The following is a 26,846-nucleotide window of genomic DNA, read 5'->3' on the forward strand; positions in this document are numbered from 1 at the left end:
CTTCGCAGGTGGGCTTCTTTTTGTCGGGCAGGCGGGCTTTTTGATCGTGCGAGGGGATGTACCAATGTCCACGACACAAGCAGGCACCTAGGCTGCTGAGTGAGTATTGTTTTGGGGTCTGGCTTTGTTTACTTTCCAGTTTTGCGAACTTGTCGGAAGTCAAGTTTCCCTGGAACGGAGTCGCTGGGTTCAGTTCTTAGTGTGGACACATTGTAGATGACATGGAACCGGATTGTAACCACACTAGTGAGGTGTTAGTGACCGATACTGTATTAACACATGGAGAACAACATGTTTATTTGAGGTGGTGTGCTTGATTTAAAGATGTCAATGAATGAATGGGCCTGTTAGGGAGGGAAGAGAAAAGTGTAAATATATCTCCGTTTGTTTCACATGATGGCTAAGGGATCCTTGACATACCTTTACCACTCGCTTGATTTGCCTTTACGATATTACTGCTTGCCTTCCCTTGTTTATCATGTAATAATATTTTACTTTATTCATAAATGTGCGCATTTTGTATATTAAATTATTCCATTTATTAAATAAAATTTTTAATGATATCTAAATATAAAATTTAAAAACTGGAAAATACATATATCTCTGTCTTCAAATCCTGTTTGTTTTGTTTTATAATTTGGTTATCCCACATCCTCCTTTTATGAAAGAACAATTTATAAGAAAGATTTATACTTACAATATTTCTCTATCAATTACATTTCCAACTGTTAATTCCTTTAAGTTTTCAAATAATTTAGTCGTATTAATGAAAGGCTGATGCCCATATTGGCAATAGTTCTTATTCTAGATGCGCCAAATTATTGCCAAAAACCACCGTTATATTATTATTAATGTTAATATTTATAGAAAATATTAATAAATGACTTAGAAAAAAACAAAAAATTCAATAATTATTAGTAATTTCTGTAGAAAACTTTTGTTTAGAATAGTATTAATAAATTATTTAGAACTGTAAATACTTAGCAAACAGTGAATAACTTAATAGTGATATGTCCATATCGGCATCACGAATTCTTTTCGCGAAAAGTAACCATTCAACATAGTCGTCATCAAATACAATGACATGAAAACAATGTCCCTTGTGACACTCGAATTTTCCATGTAAAGAAAAGTCGTGGCACACGGTTTTGTAAATCAGTGAACAAAACGAAAGAAAATTTTATTGGCAAATCTGTCATCGTTTCTCTGGACAAACCAACTCCATCTTGCGATGCTGACAGAGTTACCGACTGGCCGGTGGAGGTGACCTCCCTTCTGCTGACCATCCTCTCTCATGGCCAACCTGGTGACACACGATGAAATGAAGACGATACTAGCGATGATATTAGTAGACAGAACTGACTGAAAGCTTGCAGGAAGAAATGTTGGCGATAAGATTAAGAAGTTTAGACAGTGGTAAAGAAAACAGATTGGTGCTATCGATCAGCCGCGATAAACGAATTTCGCGAAATAGGGACATACATGCAATAATAATATATGCATGAAAAAATATCATGTGAGTGTAAAGTAATATATTAATCATGGTATTAATACAGCACAATAACAAATTAGTGTAAAAAATTATAACTTTACTCAAAGAAACCCAAAAAACTGATGCGAACTGCGAGATGGGACAACAATCATGGCTCGTCGCTTACGCATAGCAATGGATTTCTGTTACACTACAAAATACCATGGTATTTTAATAGAAATACTAATACAGCTTCATTTTTCGTCTTTTTCCTGTTGAAATATCTATGGTATTTTATAAAATTATAATTCCCAGCGCGGAAGTATCGATCGATACTTCAAAAAAAACCGCGAAGTAGTGAATCCGCGATATATAAACCGGGAAGTAGCGAGGGAACACTGTACTCAGGGGAGCGTGAATATTATATGCAAAAGTGTGGAGTTTGTGGTGGGATAGTTAGAAAAACAAAGTGATTTCTCAAACAAAAGGTAAAGAGATACTGTTTTAGAAGACAGAATAAAATATGTTAGAACAAAAGTAACTAAATATTATAAATATGAATGGTGGCAAAACATACATCTTGTCATTGATATTCTGATCACCAATATTTTTGTCTTATGAACTTTTTCTTAGTTATACTTTTTTAATTTACATTTATTTAATTACAATGCAACACTTAAAATCTCACTTAAGATCTCATTATTATATTTTAGCACCTATGAACTTACTAGTATATTCTTAGAATTAAGATAATTTTAAATTCTGTTCTCCGTTTATCAATTATCTCATTAAGACATGACTTAGTCTCCTTATTAATTATTTTTTGCTATTTTCTTTTTATTAATGATGAGAAGGGGGAGGAGGAGAATATCAATTATCTTACTTGCTCTTCATCCTGGAAATATTTATTATATTCTCCTGATTAGTGCTTTCATGCTAGTTACTCTCTCAGAAGATCTTGAAAAAAATAACCCGCGCAGGTTTTCTCGAAATTTATTGTCATTAATCCTCCTTTCAATGTTGTCCTAAAGCAGTGAAGGAGAAATGCTAGACACGGAAATGACGTCACGGCTGGTGTGTGTAGAGTTATGTCATCTCAGAGTGCTCGTTCTTGTGGTGTCCTGTCACGTGGTTTTTGCCTCCTTACCTGAGAGGCATAGAAAGGATAAAGTTAGTAATGAAGGACTGTATCGATGTGGGAAGACCATCAGCAAACACAATTGATATCATTAGAACTGTTTTCGTTTAGCTCGCTGTCGTTTTCATTTCTTCTCACTGTTTGCTTTATTTGTTGTTTCTCATCGAATGTCTATAGTGTCATGAGCATTTTGTCATATTGTCTTACAATGGATTCCAGCAGAACTGATGGAGTGAGGGGCTCATTAAAGCTACCGTGAATACCGTTGTATTTCCAAAAACTTTAACCCGATAAATAATGTTAATTTTAATAATTTAATAAGATAATATGGTCTTGGTGTCCTTTAGAAGAATTGTAGCATGTGTCTTGGTACTTCAAATACTCTTTAAGATGCTCCTATCAGTAATTTGTTTTTGTGTAGCGCGAAAATTCTCTGACTCTTGAAGTATGTCACAGACTATTGTTTTCTACTCAGTTTGTCACAATGTTATGAAAGTAGACATTTGTAGACTTTTTTGGAGTATTATGCTGATTGAATGCAGTAAACTTTTCTTCCCCTGCCATTTTATTTTCCAACAGGTAAAAACTTTTAAAAATTCAGTGCCATGTAATTTTTGTGGATTTAAATTAAGCCGCTTGCTGTGTTTTATAGTCGCAAACAATTAGTACAATTAGGACTCCTACAGGCACTCATTATTAAAGAAAAGCCATGGGGGATTGCTTTGAACCTGTTTTCTTCACTATGGCTGCCACTTTAATTTTACACTTCAAACTGAAAAAATCCCTCAATTTTAAGAGTGAAAGGAAAATCTTGGTATCAAAGGAAAGGTCCAAATCTTTACTTTTTAAAAAATATGAATGTGAGAAATATCAATGTTTTCTAGTTAAGATTCAGTGTTAAGTTAGTAGCGGGTCACAAATTGGTTAATGTATGATTTCTGATTATGTCAAAAACGTTTAGTTTACTAACTGATCATGTGATGAAATAAGTAGACAATGGGCAATCAATTTTTAAAGCAAATAAAAGTATGAACAGACTACGAAATAGTAAACTAGAACTTGGAAAATTTACCTGATCTTTCAGAAATAATTGAATCCAACCGATGAACGGGAAGTCTGAAGAAAATCTGCAATTTGTACACAAAAAAGCTAAATTTTAAAAGAGAAATTTCACAACTGCTAATGAATCGAGTGCAGAATAATAAAGAATCTTTTTTAACACTCTAAAGACAGCAATTTTAGATATTAGACTAATTAGAGGAAGAGCGAACACAGACAACCAAATATCATGTATCAAACTATTTTCGCTTGTCTAATAATAATAATTTTTAAAAAGATGCCACGAAATACAGACCAAAGGAAGGTTTGAAGTAAATGGCGGAAGGAGACCAAAAGAAAACAGAAAACTCTGTTCTTTCTTTATTCTTTGTAAGCTAGAGGGCTGAGACCTCGGAGTAACATCAACGATTGGTCTCTGTCTTTTCATGAAGTCAGTCTCGTCCACAAAGTGAGATTTATATCAGTGAAGTGGTTGCCAGGGCCACGAGGAGCTTCCCAGTTGAGTATACCCCGGTTATACCCCGCTACGTAAGGGAACGAATTATTGTAGTCTGCCCAGCATCGCTACAACTTTAAAAAAAGTTTTGTAAAAAACAAAAAGTAAAATAGGAACAACAAAACAAACTCTCAATTCGTATGTTTTTATTGGAATAAATGTGTACCTCCATGACAGCTGTCCTGTGTCTCGCAACATGAACTAGGAGGAGACATCTCAGGGTTGCTTCTTTCTCTTTCTCACTGGATGTCGCTCTTCAAGCTTCTCTTTCTTCTTGTCATCGTTATCATTATCGCTGTTATCCCTGCAACACATTTGTCATTACAATATCTTTAATTAGCCGTTATAGTTCAGGGTTTTTGTCTCAGTCTCTTGTTGGCTTAGTGTCAGGAGTTCAGTCTTTTCTCTGCATTGTAGTCTTTATTGTACAGAACTGTTGACTACGTCCTGCACGAACTTGCAAAGGTTGAGGAGTTGAGCTCATTACCAAATGTGCAAATAATGTGGAAAACTTAGCACGGTCATTAGTGTGGCAATAAGTGGCATGAGCTTGTATTTCAGAAATGAGTGTGTTCAGACGTGGTAGAAACGAGGGCGTTCAGATGTTGTAAAAATGCGTCTGTCGAAAACATTCTCACAAGATGAGAGGTCGAAGTACGATTTTCGGGTTTAAAATAAAAAGCATTGCAGAAGTGTGTGAAACTATTCACGGTAGACTGCGAAGAGAGTCGGCGAAGTTGGTAGTCATAACTTAGAGAGAGGAGGTTGGCATGGAGGGAGGCTGGAATGGTAATGTTCTGTAACACTGTCATTAGCGTCCTGCAGGCGGGGTGGACAGTCATCTATACTGCTAACATTTTATCAGTATTTCAGCTGCTGGTTTTACACGCACACAAAATCCGTTCTTTAAAGTCAGAATCTGTAAAGACCGTTTTGTCACTGTTTGTCCGCCTGCTTTTTTTTCTCTACGCTTTCTCTCTTCGTTCCATCTTCTCTCTCATCCCAATGTGCTTACCCATGTACTTACTGCACGATCAGAATCTCCACAGCATCGTGGAGGGAGACAATGGCTGAAGCCCGCAGTAACACATAAAAGCAGGAGACAATAGACGACGGACGGGACACGCGAAGCAGGGTATCTTGTCGCTTGTAAAGTGGGAGGACCATGGGGGGGACTCTAAGTCCAAGACCTCGTGGAACTCGCGGACTTTAATTGTCTGGCTGCTCACGCATCGACCAGGCCCACCAACCCACCGCCGCCCTCTCCCCCAGGTGACGGGTCGACGTGAAAGGGACGTGAAAGGGACAGGTCGTGTGTAGCTGCCCAGCGCCGTAGCACGTAAAGCACGTGCAAAGCCCGCACTAAAGCCCTCGCCATGTTTGCTGTGGCCAGCAGCACGCGGTAAGGCGGCCATGGAGGTCAGACCCAGGTGTAGCTCGGCTACTTCATCGCCCTCAAACCGACTTCTCGGCGCAGACTAAAATGGCTGCCATAAAACAATCTCCCAGAAATCCGTGCGCGCTAAATGGAATCTTGGTAGCTAAGCTGAGCTCTCTCTCTTCCTCCTCATCTCTCTCTACCCCCTCCCTTCCTTTCCATCTGTGTATCTTTTCAAAGCAGCCTTCTTCAACGTTGAATGTCTCAAAATTTATAAGCGGATTAGAAAAACGACACTGAAAAAGCATTCATCCCCTCTTAGCAGCTAACCTGAAATGCATCCATCGAAATAAAATCGCGACTCGGAGAGAACTACTGTCATTTTAAGCTGTGCTTGGGCGAGAGGCTGAGGTTGAGAGTAAATGATGTGGGCAGCGTTTAGCGACACAACAATCGTCGGTTGTGCGAAACGTCACTGCGTCACCGCGGAGCTGTAACGTACACTGAGCTGCGGCGGCGGTGACGTAGAATCACCCAGGAGCTAGTAAATAAAGTCTTTCTTCCGAATTACCTCAAGAGCAGACCAGTTTCCTCCCAGAAGTATCCCCTCAACAGAAACTTCCTAGCGGTGCTCATCTCCATCCTTTCCCATCCACCTCTGACCAATCACAGTCGCTCACGTAGTCTTGACGTTCTACGTTCACGTGAATCCTCGTGAAAGCTTTTTGCAAACATAACAGTAACGGGCTTAGTGCAGACGTTCGGTGTTTGGCAATTGAGTCGACAGTTTCGCACGCCGCTTGTCTGATATCGTCATCTGTCGTTTTAAACTAGACGTATCGTCGGTTTGTATGTGTGTATCGACGACGCCATAGGCGGCGGCTACAGCAGCAGCGGTGGCGGAAAAGATTTAAAGCACGACCAAAGTATTGGTGTACTAAACCTCTGCATCTGCCCTAAGACCACCACCACCACCACCACCACCACCACCACCACCACCATCACCACCACCATCACCATCACCACCACCACCCCAAAGTCGGCACAGTTCCGCCGCGCGTCAATACAAGCGCGAATCTTTCTATTGCATCGAATTTTAAACATCTTTCACAGCAGTCGTGGCAACGTAACCATCTCAGCCAGCTAGAGACAGCTTCTGATGTTCTATGACTAAAACGCCCATCTGGTCTTTCTTTTAACCGTTAGAAACTACTCGTGTTGTGAAAGAACACACACATACACAGAGCAAAATGCTCTGATTAGAGTCGTGAACACGAGTCATGAACATTTACACACTCCGCGCATGCTAAACACAAGAATAAGCTCTGTGCTTAGAAGTTCGAGAACGCATAATAAACCTACTTAGTCTAGAAAGATATTGGTAAACATCACAAAAATATTCTCGTTAGTTGGCACAACCTGTTCCTCAACAAGCTGACAAGACCTCGACAAAGAAAAATACTGAAGCCATTGTATTTCACATTCCATTTCTCATGTACTTTAATATTAGTCACAATCAGGAACTTGTACACTTGAAAAAAAAATTAAATAAAATAAAAAAATAAAAGAGGGAGGGGTTGGGTGGAGATCGGAAGGTTTGGGTTAGGAGACAAATACCGGGAAGCTCTTTAGTAGATATGAACAAACTGTCGAAAGCTGTAATCGATCCCCGTTAGTAGATAATCCCGGGGCTGGAACGTATGTCAGTTCCAGATTGTTCCGTAACCACCCCGCTGCTTGGGCGATCAATGGAGGAATCCGGCTTACGACTGTCTAGTGGCTTTAACGGTTGGCCCATCGGATCCACGGAGCGCTTGCAGCTGTCGATAAAATGAAGTAAAATAAAATAAAGCGCAGCAATTGTCAGAGGAGGGAAAAGAAAAGAGGACAATTCCTACAATTGTAGGACAGGCGTATTTCGCTATTGATCTTCTGTTGTGTCTGAGCACCGCGAGCTTCATCCCTCCTGCTGCTGTCGCTCCATCCTCTGTGACTGTCACTCTGTGAACTGTGTGCGAGATCGTAGTTTATTGTTCCCACACCTGAGGCACCACCTCGAAGTAGAATCGTATATATATATACACGAGGTCAAAGTTCAGCTACTGCAAGCATCAGGTCTGTAATCTCTCTGAACTAATTAGGGAACAGACCACGTTTTTCATCCATGTTATCTGTTGTAGTCCTGGTCATTTTTTTAAACATTGGCTTGTAAGCGCCAGAGAAGTGACCTGGCAGTTTTATTTTTCTTTGATACGTGTAAGGTTTACTTACATCCAACGACAGACGAATAGCATACGCCTGACCCATTGATAATGTCCTTCTACTCAAGATTCCTCTTGTCTTTCTCACGGCGTGGAAAAGTCTTTCCCTTCCACCTCGCCGACCTCTCCTTCTGTCTTGCGCCTCCTTTCTGTGTTTGGCCCAAGTACCCGTCGCAGCCAACGGTTTCTGATAGCGTCCAACATGTCTGCGTCTTGTAGACCACGATAAAAACCCCAATTTATGTCTTCTGTGGCGACCTCCGCGGTGATACAGGCCCGAAGTTAGTTGTAATTATACACTGCTTTCCGCCATCCTCCGCCAATGATGCTGCAAATTAAGACCCAGCAGGCGCTTTGCAGTGAGTCGTGAGAAGCGCCCCCTTATCTGTGTAAGGGGAGACGACTTTTGGGGGTCTCGGGGTATGGGGCGGAGGATCGGCGGCGGAGTCCGGAGGTGTGGTGCGGCGGTCGGAATCCGTGATAATGCCAGCAGGACATTGCCAAGCCTGCCTGCCTGCTCAGCCAGATGGTTCTCGCCTGTCCTCTCACCCAGTCTGCAGGTCTGCACACTCCATCCATCCCCCCAAACCACCCAACACCCCAAACACATCCACCCGCGATGTCGAAAACTAATCTTCACTATTCTGTGTTACTTAACCGCCATTGTAATGTTGATAATGACATTTAGTCGCCAGAAAAAAAAGATTCGGTGTGTGTATCAATACAGAATATAATTGCTCACTGTTTTGTTTACACGTGGGTTCAGTTTAATTTGCAGGAAACATCAGCTGCAGCTATTTTTGACCTTTTATCGGTTTAATGCTTAGCACATGTGACCCCAGAAAGCTTGATGTACTTGTGTAATTGATACTGAACTCTGTGGAATGATTATTTTCAAGAGATTACAGATTAAGAAATATGATTTATTGGTTGTATTTGCACATGTGGCAACCAATGAAAATTTTTTTATACCATTGCACGTTTGTTAATTTGCTTCCCGTGTTTAGGTATGTATACCAGTATATATATTCCAGTATTTGCTCTTAGTTGCTGTCTTGATGTGATGTATTAAATCGTTATCACATAGAGCGTTAACACCTTATACTGTATGTATACGATATATATATATATAGCACATCGCACATGTTCTGTAGTCGTGGGGTTAATGCGCTTAGCTGTTCAAAAATTTAAAAAAGACAAACTCACAGGATCGAATGTTGCCGGGGACATTTTTGCTCGGCCAGAAGCGAACGGACAACTGATTTATCGGGGATATTTTAAAAGTAGAATAAAATCGTGCTCCCTCCATTCTACATTCTATCTTTTAGAGACGGTGAACCGCTTACTTTTCCCTGCTTCTACGATCACTATGCTATCACTTTACTCATTCTTCATTTGTCGTCACTGTTCAATTTAGTTTGAACAAGAGAGGGTTTAACAGGGTTTAGGATCAAGGGACTAAGAAATTGTTTAGAGATGAGAAAAGCTAATGTTACACTTTCAGTTTCAAAGTCTGCGAATAAATTTCCTAAATTCGTCGCCAAATCTTCACACAAAATAACCACACAGATTATTGTGTTCACTAGCTACATAAAAAGAGATGCACATCTCAAAGACAAATGAGGTGGTGGTCGATTCCCCTCCGAATAAAAGCCCTGTCAACGGCGAAGTTATCGAGTCTGTAGATTGTCTCAAGTTCTTTGTCGCCACGACACAAGTAATAAAGTCGCCATTGTTAAGAAAGCTCAACAGCTCCATTTTTTCCCTTCCAACCGGCAGAGAAATGTAGGCAAGCTTCTACCCGGCAGCGATCGAAGTTCATTGTGAGGTTGTACATGTGTGTCAAGTTTAACGCAACACGGAGCAGCAGCAGGACCGTTGTGATGGAGCTGTGCACAGGGCATGTGGGGTCACTGGCCATGACCTCTCGCTCTGGCATCATCATCATCTCGCGCTCTGACAGCAGGGCGAGAAATATTGTGGGCGACAAGTCAAACACAGCCAAATGCCTCTGTCCTCTAGTTTTTTTTCTTCTACTTTTCTATCCAGAATGTCTGAACTGAAAACAAGCATTCATCCTCGGGCTAGCATCGTCTGTCATATTAAGGGAGGGGAGGGGAGGGGTAGCGAAACTGTTTGGAAGATCAGCGCATATTGATTATTTTTTGGCGTGTTATCGATGTGTTCTGTAATGTTGTAGAGGGCTGATGCCAGAGAATGGCACTGTTGTGTGTTGTAGAAATCAGAACAGAATTGTGTTGCAGTGTTGTAGGGAGTAGTATGGAATGTTGTCACAGGCTCGTGCAAGAGAATAATATTATTTTGTAGTACTGTTTGTAACAGTGGATAATTGAATTCCATCTTCTCCTGCTTCTGATTTTCTTACTTCATTTTGAAGCTGCTAGCTTGTTCATCCTAAGATTATAAAACCGCTTTTTTTGGGGGGAGGGGTATATTTTTCTGTCTCTCTTAAGATACTTGTATTAAAACCAACGAGCAGAAGACAAAAAAAAAAAAAAAAAAAAAAAAGAGAGAAAGAGAAAGACAGAATATGACATGACAAATAAACATTCACACACACAGTGAGTGAAAGATAGACTACACAAAATCGTACCTCACTGACTGAAGAGCCCAACTGTTGCTGTCAGAATGATCAACGCTGCGATGTGTCACTTGCAGTCTTCATTTACACACAGATTTGTCTCTCATTTGACTTTCTGTCCTTTTTGAACGGAAACTGCATTTGACCTCTTGACCTTTGGCAGGTCTTCGCACAGGTCAAGTCGTGGGTGTGGTGTCCGCTGTCGGTCGTTTCCCTTCTGTTCGATTGCCTCGGTAGGTCTCGGTGCTGTACAGAAAATTTCATGTCAACAGGGGAGGAGACAGCTCAGACAATAGACTGTTTACTGTTCGTGCCTTCCTAGAATAACAGTTAGCATGACAGTTATATTTTTAAAATAAGTCCAATATTTAAATATAAAAATCGTAATATAAATTTCTTTTATACATTTTTGTGGATGGTTTTTTTTCCCAAGCACCGTCAGAAAATAAAGCTTGATTGAAAATGACTTATTAATTATAGATAGTTGCGTCATTAACGACTCGTGTGGAGGATACATTATTGGCGCTAGAAAGGCCGAGTCGTTCAGACGTGATATTTACTCAACCGCCAAAAGCTAAGGAGGTGTCAGGACAGACATTCAAAACTGAGCAGTCAACCTAATAAATACGAAGGTGACATAAAAACAACATATCATCCGCAACGATGTTACAATCATTATGAAATATTAAAAAATGATACTTATCCTGGTAGAGAACTCCTGCACTTTTTTTTCTTCTTTTTTTTTCCAAACTGATACACGACGGAGGGACCGACTTCCCTGTCCGGTGCTGCCGTCGGGTTTGGGCTGGACTGCACTCTGACTTCGCTCCCGAGCTCCAAAACGGCCGACAATCTAGTGACTGGATTCCCCTTGTCTCCCCTGATAAAAATACGATCGGGATACTCTCAGTCCGATAATCATTTGACGTCACGGCATAATCGGATCACGTCACTAGCGCCGTGTGTGTATGCGGAGGACGAGGGGGCCCGTCAATAACGCTTGCGTCATCGTTCTTTTTCCGGCTGGAGGATCGATTAACTGCGGGCCCCCAACTACGTCACTCGCCCTTCTCTCAGCCACGGCGCCATCGATCGGCGCCAAGAATGGCAACTCTTTCGCCCAGTTTAGCCTTCGTGAGTGAAAAAACTATAAAAATGTGTCTGCTAATAAAATAAGTGGACCCACGTCACAGGAACGCCATATTTGTCGCCCCTTGCTAATTTCGTTTTTACGCGATGTTGGTCCATCTGCACGCAAGCGCCACCTATGTCACTTGTCGCCAGCCCACTACGCCAATCGGACAGGCGTGAACGCCCGAAGGAAGGATGTTTTCCTCAGTTTCTCTTGCATGCTGGGACATTATGGCTGAGTAGCTGAGTTTTCCCCATCCTGTCCACTTTTTTTAAAAAAAAGGTCCAGTTCCCCCTTCCCTCCATCCCGCTCCTTCCCAAAGGATGCGAGGGCTGTTCGTGCTTTATATCACGTGATCGGTAATTGCGTGGTTTTCTTCGCTGTGTGGGGTTTTTCTATGGCAAATATGTCGTCCTTTTTATTTTCCTAGCAGTGACACAGGCGACAACTCCCCATCTCCTCCCAACCTTCTCCGCCATCATCTCTTCAAGGTTAATAAGGAGTTTGAGCTCTTCTTGGCGGACAAGGTTGCTAACTGAATCATCCAGACAAATTAAAACTCATCTCCAAGCCCTTGCTGATTGCATTTGTTTCAAAGTGGCAAAAAAACCAGAACAGAAAATAAATTCCATCACGTGTTTCTATTCGTATTTACGAATCATATTTCTTCGTAGATTTCGGTACTTTTTTTTCTAGCGAGTGCGTATTATATGTGCACGTGGACGGGTGTGTGTCCGGGTTTGTGCGTTTTCTGATGTTTATTGTGTGAAGCACATTACGTGCAACTGGAAAATGCTGGTAATAAGTTGTGCACAATCACATCTGGTGAAGTGCGAGATTAGCTATTAAAGAATGGAGAGGTTAAAAAACAAAAGGCTCACGACCTGGGAATTTGGTAACGGGTTTTTCACACGATCGTCATATGAGAAGTCTCAAGCATGATTTTACAACATGAAACGAGGTAACTCACATCTGTGTATAATTAAACATCTTTATCTAAACGCAAGAGATAAAGGAGATAAAAGAGAGAGAGAAAGAGAGTAATGTAGTCTTGAGTAAGCGCTATTATGGTTGTTGGTGTTTTTTTTCTCTATCCTCGGACTTAATATTCAACAGGGAGAAGGGGAATGCCGTACCTCACGGTTTCGACACGTGGTCTCGGCCATTGTCCCAGACGGCCTTTGGAGAGTTAAGAGGGGCGAGAGTTTCACACTTATAAAGCAACAAATCAGTCCATCTGCTACAGCCAAGTGTCAATTAGTTGAACTCCTTGGAGGTTATTTGCAATCGTGGATGATGAGCTCTGCACGTGCCACAAGTTGTTGTGGTCAACACAGGGGGCGCCTGCTGTCCGTGTCTGGTCGCGTGCTCACAGGGCCAGCCAGCCGTCCACGCTCCAGCGGCCACGTGACCCTCATCCGACGTCCAGCGACACCGCCACTAGGTGCGGGCGCGAACAAAGCCCACCTCCACCTTGAGTAGCCAACAGCTGTTGTTCGCCAGAGCGGAAATGACGTTGCCCAGCAGACACCGGGACACAAGGATGTCAGCCTTGAAAACGTTGAGTGGGCGATAGGGCCGCTGGTCAGTCGAGTTCCACAGGATGCATTGTCTGAACGAATGTTTTACTGACAAGTAGACAACTTTCAATCTCGTCGTCTGCATTTTCTCCTCCACCCTCGACCCCTGGAAACGTGTTGTCTGTGTGTGACGTCAAGTCCGTCGGGCCTCGGCTTCCGCTGGAAAAAATGTTAACGTATCTTACGATGCGAAATCGGGCTGTGTAGTTTTAAATCTGCTTAGTCACGCCTTCTGTTAACATATATTTTAAAATACGAGACGGGCTGGTTGGGGAGAAGAGATGCACCAAAAAAAATAAAAAAAACAAAAAAAAACAACAAAAAACAAACAAAAAACAACAAAAGAAACAAAAAACAAACAAAAAACAAAACAAAACAAAACAAAAACCAACAGACAAACCAAAGTAAAACCAAAAAACAAAACAAAACAAACACGAAATAAATAATCAAACAACAACAAATAAAAACAAAACAAAAATAAATAAACAGACAAATACAGCAAAACAAAAAATAAAATACGCTGTCTCGAAGACTTGTCTAGTCTTTCAAGACACTTGTGTTGCTCCACTCATTTAAATTTCAATTCTCCGGTGTTTTGTCTGCTGCATCTGCTCCTTGCTTTTATTATTTTTCCTTTGTCAAAAGCCGCTCCTGTTACCAGGCAAAATAACCAAACAATTACGAATATATGTCAAAATAGGCTTCGCATATTGTGATGCTGACAGACGAATACAGTGAGATGAATGGACAGATGAACTAAAAGGGTAGAATATACGGTGGTAGGAAAGAATAGGGAGGTGGGTCGAGGGAGGAAGGAAAGAAAGTAAAGGGAGAACAACAAAGAAAAATAAAACCTGTTTCAGCTTCAGATGCTTAGGGTTCAGCTTCAGCAATGCGAAAGAGGGGGAGGGAGTCACCCACTCTTACGGGTTTTCTTGTAAAGGTCAGAACAACACAAGGGCGCGTCTGACCCCTAGTAGCGACTGCCTGGCCTCGGTTCACCCGCGGAGGAGCTCTTCGTAACCTGAAATCCTCCGCCCCAGCGACAGTCTTCAGGGGGGATCGCTTGTCATAAGTTCACGTGATCACTTTTCACCCATGATCACAACCGTTGGTGGCAATTATCCCATCTTCTCACAGTTTGCTTTAAGACGATGTTCGTAGTACATCATGGAGGACCTTCGTTCCTCTTGAATTCTTCACATTTTGCGGTAACCAGCAAATGCAAAAAAAAAAAGAAAAAAAAAAATGCCGTTGCTGGTACAGGCAAAGTCTCCAGCACATATCACAGTGGCCTGACCTTTTGTGAGTATGGCGGGAACATGCAATGATAATAACTCTAAATTATACTGCAGCTGTTTAATTTTTCAGTCGGGTTAGCTACGATGGATGCAGCCAAACTTTCGCCATGCTTAGAGCATCAGGGTCTCCGCTGGACCCGGCTAACCACGGGGGCCATCGGTCTGGAAAAAGTCCTGCCACGTGCCTGACCTTCTGACTGTTGATTGTACGTAGGTGGGAGGCTCCGATGGTCAAGCACCAAATTGCTTGTAGACTTGCGGTGCCGTATTGTCTTTCTGGAACCCCCTGCCAAATGTCAGGCTGGTATTTTCAGACGAAGAGGGAACGATTTTAAGAGTATCTCGTGTAGTGGTCCCGGCACCTCTAAACCTTCTATCCCCCCCAACGTTTGCTGGCATTCTCAGACTGGGGAAAGGTGACAAAATGTCACGGAATTCATTGTGATATTTAGAACTCCCAATAAAGTCGCCCTGCTTCGGCTTAGAACACCACAAACCAGGGACTTACTCTGTCCTGTGCAAACGTATTTGGCCGGAAAGTACCCAGGGTTCACTTCTTCACATTTCTGTTTGCTTCACAGTGCTTGGACACGACAGAAAACGGCTGTCGCATCTTTTGTAAGTTTCTTCTTCACCGTGCCGAAGTGTTCTTCTAAAAAAAAAAAAAATTACTGCTTAGACGAACAAAGGATAATACTTTCTCTGGATAATTCTTTTGAAAATCTCGGTAATTTTTTTCTAGTAAATATTTATAGCCTTTATTTGGTGGATCATATTTTGTGTAAATTAATAAGTGGGTCTATGACAAAGATATAAAGACAGACTTATGTGAAAAAGATATGAGAATAAATAAAGTGGATTATTACCCTATCAACAACAACCAATTGTTGTAAATAGTCGGCTGATCAAAGACTTAAAAATAGATACTATTCCCGTTCGTTTCGTAAATGCATCAGTATATTTTTTTTATTAAAAATAGTCTTGGCGAGAGAGAGAAAACTGTAATTAATGTCATGATGGCATCGATTATGTTTCAACAGCAATTATATGTGAAGACGAGTAATCGGGGATTTTTTTTTTAACTCGCGACTGCTGTCTTGTCACTGGACCTGGTAAGTCCATTGATTGTGACCCAAGACTCCGGTGGCTGTCAAAGGGAAGACATGTTTTCTTGGTCTGTACTGAGCGGAAAATTAACCATTGAAAAGAAAGCCGTGTGTGGAAATACAGACGCATGACAAGATCGTTTTCAGAAATGACTGGTTGCGTTTTTTTCTGGCCATCGGTCGATGCTACAGAGCAGAAACCATCTTCTGAACGAAGAACAAAAATGTTGGCAAGACAAGAACTGGCCTACACTTCCAGGAAACGGAGATTCAACTGTCAATACACTTGTATTGACAATGGATAAGCAATGTCACGGATCCAGTATGGCTCAAAACGATGTGGAAGTGGAGATGAAAAGGAAACAGAATGGTAATCATCAGAACAAAAGATGTTTCACGTAGGAACCGCCGCTCGTTGAAAGTTTGAAAAAAAAAGTGTTCACATGATCTTTACAACGATACCATGAAACTGCTGGATGAAAAGGCTAAGAGTTCAGTTAAACTGAAACTTTTAAAAAGTGTTATTGTGCACCAAAAACTTCGAATTCATCTTCTGGATTATATTTGGTTGTGGGCGGCTTTGGAGTAATGCTAAGGTGAGTTAACAACTTTTTAAAAATAATTTATAATGACCGGTACTTTCATCGTGTTTGAGGGTTTTCAGCATCCACGATTTGTTTCAACACTTATATCTTCATCCTGCACTGTGTTTTTCCTGTGCTTGAGATAAACATTGTAGCAAACAGCATGGAAACCTGATGGCAGTTGTAGATAACAGAGTACAGGGACTGGGATTGTTTCAATGGGCAGTGATTTGCACTGAGTGACTGGGACAGAGGGGAAACTAAGACAGAACTAGCAAAACAGTTGCTTTTTCTGGATTTAAACCTTTATAAATTATTTCTGACATTAAACCTGGGTTTTAATTTAATGCTTGTACTTACTGATAGCAGACCAGAATATTCAGCTCGCGTATAATAATCGCTATTGAGCCGTTACCGTCCAGTGTGTTTGAATTTTATACTGTTCTGTTTATCTGTTTTCTCATACCACCAACACTTGATTCTCATTTTTTTTCAAAGAAAGTGCACCTGGTTTACTATCTACAGACCAGCCTTTATCAGAAAGGTTTTCTTGGGCGGTGGGATTGTAGAACAGGTACACCTTTCCCCAAAGACTCTGCAGCCATCCGATGCCTATAGCCGGGTAGAGCTTACTACTACCCTGAACTTAAAGATAACACCTCGAGTTAGCCGCGATGTATGCCAGTAGGATGCGAGGAAATAAACAGGGGTACAGATAACTATCAGACGAAATATACAAAAGAACCTTTTTGCCCAGGTGGCAAGCGTTGACACCGTTGCTGGATGCAATTCCAATAAGGGAGGCCACCTGAGAGGCGATTTTTCCAAATAAACCCAGGATGGATGTCGCTACGAGATGATCACAATGTTTGGACGAAGCAAGGAGCGCCCAAGATGGCTTCTGTCGACCGGGGCTGTTGATTTTCCCCCGCTCAAGTTGCATGTCAGGCCCTATATGGAGCATCTGGGAGCAATCGGCGCACTGATTTTCGGCACTATTATCCCCCTTTGTTTAGAACTGTTTGTCTTATTGTGAGTGTGTGTGGAGGGGCGGGGAGGGCGAATGGATTTTGTGGGAAAGGAGAGAAGGGGGGAACAAAAATGGAAGGTAGGACGAGCAGTCTCTATGCATAGATGGCGCGAGCTACTGTCCATTCGAAGCAACATCATCAGACCTGGGAGAATGTTGTAGGAATTCACGACAAATAATTCTCTAGAACAGTCGGTGATGCATGTATGAGTCTTTATTCAGCTACTATCTTCTAGTGGACATTATACGCGACTTTCATACCTACCCGTCCCTTTTGCGACTTCTGTCTCTCTGTCAAATCCTTACATCTTTACTTCTTCCCCTCAAACCTTCTTCTTCCTTTCCATACTTCTTTTTTTTTTTTTTTTTTTTTTGCCATCCCATTAGGGAAACCGCCAGTTACCCTTACAGCTCTCTTCGGGGGAGAAAAGCAAGGAAGTTTGTGTGCTCGTCAGCGGACTGACTAATCGACTGACAAGGGGGGGCTGACGTAGAGACAAGCCGGCGGTTAGAGTTTCAGACCCCAATTTTCGGCGGGTCCTAATCGTTAATAATTAATCGTAAACTGGTATATTTGTCATTTTTCCATATGCCGGCCTCACCCCTGGCATTTCGGGCAGTGGGCTCACGCATGCGTGCTGGAGGCTCCCGCGTGGTGCATAGCAGTCTCGCAGTAAATGGCGGGAAGTCTCTCGACTCGTGTAAAATGCCATCTTCTGTGGAGCGTCACCTACGTGTCGTCTGCTGCCGTTTGGTCCTACACCGGGGCTTGGGAGAAGAGCGGGCCTAAAACTGTCCCCCGGGAAACCCATTTGGCAAATTATCAAAAATGAGCCGAACGATTTGGAGGGAGCGAATCCTTTTTTTTTCTGCGAGACAAAATGCACCTCCCAAATTAAGGGGGCGTGGCTTATTGTGTTTTGTAAAGAAACCGCACCAGTTATTTTTCTTTCTCAGCATTTTACTCTTTTTATTTTTAAAAAAGTTGTATTCCATCCGTGGGGGAAAATCTCATGATTCTAGCGATTTTACTGAGTGCGTACTAATTGTACTTTACATTATTGTTGTCAGCTGTTGTTAAAGGACATGAACTATGAATACTTAGATTCCAGACATTTCTGTGAATCATAATTGAGTTTTGTCATCCTGGGCATTAGCAGGCCAACAGAACATTGGCTGGCGAAGCTTGTGGCATCATAAGCAATATATAAACACGGTGATGGGCAATAGCAGCATCCTCCTGGTCACTTTTAGTGAGTGGAACACACAGCTGATTATACTAAAGCCTTGGTTAGCGAACCGCACCTCGTGGCTTGAAGCAAGGAGAGGGTGAAGGAGGGAGGGGGAGAGTAAAAGACAGGGAGAGAAGAGGGCTGGGGGAGGGAGGAGGAGAAAGGAGAGAAGGGGAGGGCGCGTGTGAGACACTAGCGCGGCGAAGAAGAGAGACGAGCTCTGCGATTGGTCAGCCGCGCCGACGGCTTTGCACGAGAAACAAAAGTTATGACTGTTTAACAAACTTACACGCATGTTCGGTGCCCACCATGAAATACAGGGCCCTACTGTCGTCTTTCTCTCAGGCTCGTCCTTCGTGCATTCACCATGCAGGTAAGGCAAAGTTTTACACACACTTGGCGCTAGTTGCTGTACACCTTCACGTGCCTTCCGCTTTTTATTTTTATTTGTTTGTAAACTTCTGTTGTAGAAAACACAGGTATTTACACTCAGTTATAACGTCGTGTGAATTTGTAAATGAACATGAAGTTAGTCCTGATGTACTCTCGATACTAACTACTACTACTTCTTCTCATTACTTTTATTACTAGTATTATTATTATTACCGGATGTTTATTAAATTGCGAAAAATAAATAATTTGTTTTACTGATCTTAAGCGAGTACCCGCGTTAAATTTACATCGCTCCTTCTTGTGGAAATAGACTGAAAAAAATTAAATATTTTTCATCCTCGAAATATGATTAAAAATTATCATCTGCAATGTTTTTCGAGATTGATAACAAAGTAAAACAAGGATTTTAAACTAATTTTGATGTAATTGGAATCTGCATGTTTACTTCTCGACTTGGATAAGATAAGATTCATTAAGATACATAAAATAAATAAAACATTCAGTACAAAGAAATACAAAACTTTTCACATGCATGTATGCTCGATATGACATTGTGTGTGTGTGTGTGCGCGCGCGCGGTAGTGCATGTACGCCAGAGAGAGAGAGAGAAAGGCGAATTAAGGAGAAAAAAATTTTGCAGGAGAAAAGAAAGAGTGGAAAGTCTGAGATGAAACAAAGAGAGCTGAAAAAATTATTTAAAAAATATTTTTAATGAAGATTTAAATAACACCGCCCGCAGTGAAACGCGATTTGTGATTGAAGATGGCGAGGATAAGCAGGTGCTAAGTCCGATGACACCAACAGTTGATAGCCGGGTGCTAAGTCTGATTACACATGCAGCTGATAGACAGGTGATAACTCTCCTCCTGGCTCCGACTATCGATGTCATCGTGGACGACATTTGTGTCGTCGGCGGCGCGAGCTGTGTCCGTGTTGACATCGCGTCATCGCGTCCGATTTGTCGCGATTCGTCAGGACTCGCGTTTGACGATCAATTTCACAAGAGCAACATGTGCCAAAGGTCACTCCTGCCACTCCCTCCATTCTATCGCAAAATATTGATAAGTGTTCCAGTAAATACCTCCAGCAAGATTAAAGATTGCTTTGTATTTGTTTTAATATTTTTTGCTTACATTATTTTCTTCTGTGGTAGTTCTACAATATTTTAGTCGCCTGGTGCAGTATATTTTTCATAGCATGGATGACTTTTAGATAGATACTGGCAAACGAAGGTTTGATAGTTCAAATTTTAAAAAAAAAGTCTATGTGAGCAGTTTATACAGTACTGTATTGGATTGCACCTTTGCATATTTAATGCTTTACATCCCCCTACACTAGCAATAAACATATAACTTATATATATATGGAAGAGAGAAAAAAATTGTTTCGCGAAACGAATTTACTCTCGCCATCAATATCACACTTGAGAAAAGTGGTTTCTTTTTTTCGTAATGTATAAATAAAAATTTATATTTGAGAATTGTCAAACCAATCACTTGCCACTTGTATTCTTATTTACTGAATTATTTGTGCTTTAATTCTGTTTAGTGTAGTTTAGTTTATTAGTGCTTTTAATCTAGCTGATTACATGTGAACAAAGCTCCACTCTATCCTTTTGTGTTTCATTTGGCTGTTACAACTGTCACCTACAAACAAACACACACACATTTCACACACACAAACATTGCACAATTCACACTACACATGAAGTACACACTACACGGCACAGTACTACACAACACAGTACACACTCCACTACACGGTACACAGCAGCCTACACAGTCCACTACACGGTACTCAACAGCCTACACAGTACACACCACACACTATAGAGGGCATGTGATGGCGACTTCTCACCTGTACTCACCTGTACTCACCTGTGTTGCAGGTCTCCCCGGCGAGTCTGCAGCAGCCAGCGCGAGTCTGCCCAGTCCAGCTCCCTCCACAGTCTATGACCTAGCACCTACCCCCTTGTCTACATCCTCCCCTCCTATCGGCCCCCCTCCTTCGCACAATCACTTGCCTGATAAATCAATGCTGCTCCTACAATCCCAGGTAAGGACCAGTAGTCACACGGACATTCTTCCCATTTCCTCTGTTTCTCTCTCACACGTCTGCTTCATTTATTTCTCTTGCACCACCATCGTCCCGAACCAGTTTGGCTTTTCTTTAAACATTATAATTCCCAGTGTTCGCTTGTTGCATCGTTGTGATGTTGGTGGCATTATTGTCTTGTATGTTGGAGTAAACCAGTTCCTGACAAGCCTTTCCATGCGCGGCACCTGCACAGGTAAACAAACCACGGCGCGTGCACCTTGGTCAGGCTGGGAACTGTTTATGTTTTCTTCTCTTGTCTGGCAATCCTTTGCACGGTGGCCAGCATAAAATTTTCACCCCACAGTTGTTAAGATGAACTGTACTTACTGTCCTTGTAAAATTATAAACCGAGGGAGTGGTGTCAAAATATTCTTATAAAAAATGAATGTCAAAATATTATTAAGGGATAAAAGTAAAAGCGGAGAGTGAGAAGAACAGATAGACAAAGATCGAGAACGACTAATGGTCGTAAACAAGGGATAAGTTCCTTCGTCTCAATTTCATTTCCGTCTGCTGGTATCCATATTTGTTTTTGTTTATTTGTTTGGTTGGTTATGTCGAGATGTTTGCCTGTTCTAGTGAAATGTTGAAATTTGAAATAAATCCCTGAGTTATTGCTGTCGTCCTTTAGTGAAATGTCTTGCAGAACAGAGCTTATATTATAATTAACTACACCTCTATTTTGCTATAAATTTAATTTTAAATTGGGGATTTATTGTAGTTTAGTTTGTAGGTCTATTTTTGTGATTATAAGTATGGTGAATATCTAAGGCAGTAATGATACATCATGAAATGTAGATGAATATTTTACAATTTTATATTTGTGCAGCGAAATAAACTATTTATCTCTCACACTTCTCGTATGCTGCAAACCTTTTAATACTAATTAAATTTTACCTAATGAACAGTGTAACTAAACACAGTGATGACCATTAAATTCAGCACAAACTTCCAAAGAATGATGAATACCATGGTAACAATGTCTGAAACAAATGAAAACACTGGTTGGTGTGTATTAGAAAAGTGTTTAAATAAAAACTGTGTACAGCAAATCGTCAGCTCAGTCCACTGCAAAATACAATATTAATACCCATAGTAAGCTGCAGCAATATTTCATTCCTACTCTTTCTAGCTGCCTTTTTTTTCCAGTAAGAACTAAATTCTTTCATAGACTGAGCGAAAATCCGCACCTGGCAGACAGACTAATCGCCTTAGCTTTTTAGAACCATTCCAGTTCAGTGCCTCGAGAGATGCTGCATTGATGACAAGCAGACATCCAGAATTTACTCTCATCCCGCCACCCAATAATAATAATAATAATAATAATAATAATAATAATAATAATAATAATGTTTGCTGCTACAAAAATAAATAAATTCTGAAGAGACACAAAACTTAAATGAGGTTATTCAGTAAAAGAAAGAGACAGAGAGATGTATTATCATCTGTAGCAATCTCGCTGTAGAAAGACAGACAAAAGAATTGCTTCCAATCGTGTCAGCCGAGGATGCTCACCTGTTTCCACCGATACAGAAAATCCGTTGTGGTAAAAACAACGAAGACAACATAATGGTAGTTATAAAAGTATTCTGAATCAGACGAGACAGTCTAAAAAAGGCAGAAAGAGCCAAAGGTTTAGAGAAAAGATTATGAGATTTAAAAGTTATAAAATATGCTATAAAATTGTGCATTCTGTTATTTGTAAAAAGACTGTTTTAAAGGGGAATGAGAGATTATACAGCTCAGGTTATTTTATGTAGAAAATTTTAAAAAAATTATTAAATGATTTTTTTTCCTCATCGGCTAGTAATTTCAAGATTTTCCTAATTATGTTATTCTTACAATAATGTGCCATTAATTTATGTTTTCCAATCTTCACATCCTCAGGAAAGATACCCCGCCTTTATTTTCTTCTATCCTTTCACGACTTGTTTGCGAGTAAAGTCTTCCTGTCCCTGTCAAGAAAAAATTATTTTTAGTTTCATTTTCTCGGATAAAATCTTTCGAGTCTACAAATATTACAGACAAATTCTTTTTGCCACTTCTTCTGGGAAAAAAAAATAATGTTTTCTAAATTTTCGCCTTCTTCGCAGTATTCATTTTTGTCAGAAATACCTCATTGTTTTAGACCGGTCTTCTTGTGATAAGCTGAACCTTCTCTGTTGTAATTTTTGCAGATGGTTGGACTCAGTCAGTAGTCTAGAGCAGGAAAATTATTTCATTATCTAGTTCAAGTTTTTTTCCCCTTACCACCATGGATAAAAAAAAAACAAAGTCGTCATGCCTGAATTTGTAACAGCATATATTTTGTTAAAAAATAATTTGTCTTGCTTCATGTTGAGGTTGGCGAATGATGCGCGCTCGCTTGTGTGTATGTGTGAATGAGAGAGTGTGTCAGTGAGAGAGAAATGGTGCAAGAGAGGGGAACGAATGAAAGATGAAAGCAGATATCCATACATCAGCGTTGGGAATGATTGAAGGTAGTAGTTTTTGTAATTGGCTCGATCGTCTGTCTGACCTGCTGTCCACCTTCTGGTTTCTCATTCATTTATTCACTCGCTCATTCATTCTCCCGTGGCCGGTACCAGTTGACAAACGGTTATGCTGGTCTCTGGGGACTGGTCAGGGGAAAGCAAATGGACAGCGTTTGACGAGGCCCACCACGCAGTCTCACTTGAGTGGTGATGAACAGATCGTGTGGAACGACCAGTCCATTCTTTTAAGTACGCAGACCAGTTCTTCCTTCCTTCACCCGAGTATCAATCCTTGCAAGGTACCCTGAAAGACTGTCTTAGAGTGTTGTGTGGGTTACCATGGACAGACCTGACCAGAAGGGGTTCCTGTGGTCCTGTGGTGATGAACACGTTATGTACAAAGCCTTTGGTGGTGAAAATAATAATAATAATAATAATAATAATAATAATAATAATAATAATAATAATAATAATAAAAAGCTAGTAGGAAGCCAGAAAGTTGGAAAAATAATGATAATACTTCTTTGAAATAGTGTGTATGTCGCAAAACTTTCACGCAAACACAAAAACCATTTGCTGGAGGATTAGATGGCGAGAGACAAGGCAAAGCGACTAGTCATCGCCAGTCTAGCCACGGGTGGAAGCACTGTTGAACGCATGCATGTCTCTAGTCCAGCAAGCCTAAGGACTACTGGCTTGTAGTCACAGCAATTAGGATTCGGTTGACAGATGTGTTTAGTGTAAACGGTGCCCTCCCCACACGTCCCCTCCCCCAACTACCCCCACAGACCTTGCAAGTCTCCTGGCACACCGGGGACTCGCGGGGGTCGGGTGAGCTGTCGCGGGCCTCACAGGTGCGCCTACCTGTCGGGAAGGTCAGTGCAGGCTACCTCTCCCTTGCACAACAGAGCGACGGAAGGTAGCTGTTGCGTCAACACGGTCTTGTGTATCTCGTATTGGTTCGGCCGACGCTTCCGACGTCTTGGCAAATTAATTAAAGATGCCAGACAGCGCTGCGCCGCTGTACACTGCGGGTAGGAGGGTGGCTCGGTGGGTAGGGGGAGGCGGGGAAGCACGGCAAGGGCTGAGAACGAGCGGAGACGAGTGCAGGTACGTTCGAGGGTGGGAGGTGAGGTTTCTGTTTCGTCTGGATGGCTGGAAGGACAGAATGCTGTCAGATGCTCAGCCCACCCACCCGTACTCTGTTTTTGCACCCCTTTCCTTCCTCCACTCGACCACGCGGCGTGTTGACTTACCATATGCCGGTGGTCGTCAAGCGAACGTTTTCTCTTCTCGCAATTTCTCACCCAAACGTGGAAGGTCTGGCACCAGAGCCACGCGCAGCAATATTGCCCCTCGCCGACAAAGTGTTGGAGGGGTGCACATTCTTAAGTCAATTACAGAAGTGTTATTCTGATGGTGGTGATCTGTGGGTTTAATTGCAGACACGAAGGCGTCCGGTTGACATAGGAAAGTGGTTCAAACAGATTCCGGGCTAGTTGTTGTATTCGTCGGCAAATGCCACGACTGGCGATGAGTTAAGCGGCGCTTTTTGTCCTTTGCGGATGTCACACATGCAGGTCGGCAGTTGATTGTGACTCTCGCCGTGACTTCTGTGACCTTACCAGTCCTCTGTAATCTTTGCCGTGGCCTCATCGCCGAGGCAGCGAACAGGGGGATGTATGTGTCTTGAAGACGCGATCGCAGGATGCATACACACGTGGAGACAGGCAGCCAATCATAGCATGGTAAGATTGCTTTGTGTTTTCTCCGACATCCTATACCTTGTAACTTTAAACTAGCAGTCCAATATTTTTTCATCACTTGACCTTATGTTAATATATACGAAGTAGGCCAAAAAAAAATATACATCACGAAACTAAAAGGAAAAAAGACGGAGCTGGAGCAAAAGAAGGATGAAATATAAAAATTTTCGTTGAAGCAGATTTCGGAAACGTTTAAGGTCAGATCAGTGCATTTTTCTTCTTCTTCTGAGTTCTATGATGTTATATATCCCCTGCTTAGTGTGAGCATTGGGTGATACCCACATTTTGACATCTATCGAGGTGTGTGGGGTCAGATTTGTTGTTTTGTTGGTAGAGCGGGTAGGTTTCTGGCGTTTGGTACCTTTCGCCACATGGGTATCGGGCCGAGCTTTTATGCAACTAGTTATCAATTAGATATTTAAATCGCGTTATGAAACTGGGATGATCGTTTGCATCAGATACCGGCTTTTTCAGAAAATGAAGACGACGATGACGATGATAGAAACGTTATTTAACGCCATACCCCAGTCCTATGGCTTGAGGAACGACACACAAACTAAATAAGTTCATGGCATGCCAGGGTTGTTGGTCTGTTCTTATATCAAGATGTTGATGGGTACCAGTTTATACTACAGATCGTGCATTATTTATCAAATATATAATCAATCGATCAATAATCAAGAACGTGTGTAAACCACCGGGATCCACGGATGATCACGAAGTAGACAGTAATTTTCATTACAAATTTTACATGTGACTGATTATTTGTACCATTATCAGTGAGGATCAGTACTAACGAAGAAACTGTCGTGGAGTTCGAAAATCGGTAGATAATGAAAAAACCCAACCAAACCAAAAAAAAAAAAAAAGGGGAAAAAACTAACTAAAGGCAAATAAATAGTTCATTAGATAGTAAACTAGTAAATGATAAAAAAAAAAGCCAAAACAAAAAGGAAAAAAAAACTAAATGCAAACAAATAGCTCAGCAAAATAGCGAAAACGCGATCAAAAGGTGCAGGTCAATATGACAAATCAAAGAAGACAAAACAAACTACGAAGACCTGGTCCACTGAAGCCTTTAACGACGGGTTACCCACTCAATCATAATAAAAACAACCCAGAAAAACTCCCTGTCAGCAGTCACGTTTTCTCTTTCAGCTTATTACAGTCGGTCACCAATTTTCTTTTTCTTTCTCGTTCTTTCGCATTTTTTTCTTTTCTTTTTTTTAAAGCTAAACTAGGTCTTGCGGTCCGAGGGCCTGAATGCGTTCACCCGAGCGTGAAAAGTCTCCTGCCATTTGATCCAACTCCAAGCCGAACGTGCGAGCGGTCGGGTCGGCCATCAAATTAGCCGAGCGGGGGCGTTGGTCGGGTGGGCAGACGGCCTGCCGGATCTTGCAGGTCCAGCGTTTCCAGCCTCGCGCACCCGCCCCACCGACTCACCACCGGCGCACGTGCGTTTTCATTTGTGTAATGACGACCGTTAATCTGCCTTCATGTCGAGGGCGACTTTGCGCTTGACTCGCTGCCACAGTCGCGGGGTCGCGAGCACAGGGCCCGTTACAAAAACACCGGCATATGTGCGGTTAGTCCGCACGTCGTTGCTGTCACCAGATCGCACGCGCCTGTCCTCTTGTCCACCGGCCGTGTAACATGGCGGGGGCACAGGCAATTACGAGTGGTCTCCCTTAGGAAAGTCAAGTCAGAAATAAGATCTCTTCCCGCTTTCGCTCCTTTCTCCCTCTT

General features: G+C 41.7%; 1 protein-coding gene and 1 long non-coding RNA gene across 2 annotated transcripts in view; one reads left to right on the forward strand and one right to left on the reverse strand.

Annotated features, from left to right (window-relative positions):
* Positions 1-1,156: 1,156 nt before the first annotated feature.
* On the reverse strand, positions 1,157-12,711 carry LOC112566412. Its single transcript, XR_003099583.1, has 5 exons — positions 10,418-12,711; positions 4,331-4,468; positions 3,682-3,736; positions 2,355-2,618; positions 1,157-1,303 (listed from the first exon to the last, which is right to left on the reverse strand). It is a non-coding gene; the product is annotated as an uncharacterized LOC112566412 (long non-coding RNA).
* An 818-nt stretch (positions 12,712-13,529) lies between these two features.
* The window catches only part of LOC112566404 (nuclear receptor subfamily 4 group A member 2-like), a 28,325-nt gene continuing 15,008 nt past the window's right edge, over positions 13,530-26,846 (forward strand). The window contains 3 exon segments of the mRNA XM_025242578.1: positions 13,530-16,120; positions 16,866-18,743; positions 20,652-20,818. Of these exon segments, the coding sequence (XP_025098363.1) occupies positions 18,680-18,743; positions 20,652-20,818 (231 nt within the window). The 5' untranslated portion in view covers positions 13,530-16,120; positions 16,866-18,679.

This window comes from Pomacea canaliculata, linkage group LG1 (assembly GCF_003073045.1).
Source record: "Pomacea canaliculata isolate SZHN2017 linkage group LG1, ASM307304v1, whole genome shotgun sequence".
Classification (NCBI taxonomy): Eukaryota; Metazoa; Mollusca; class Gastropoda; order Architaenioglossa; family Ampullariidae; genus Pomacea; species Pomacea canaliculata.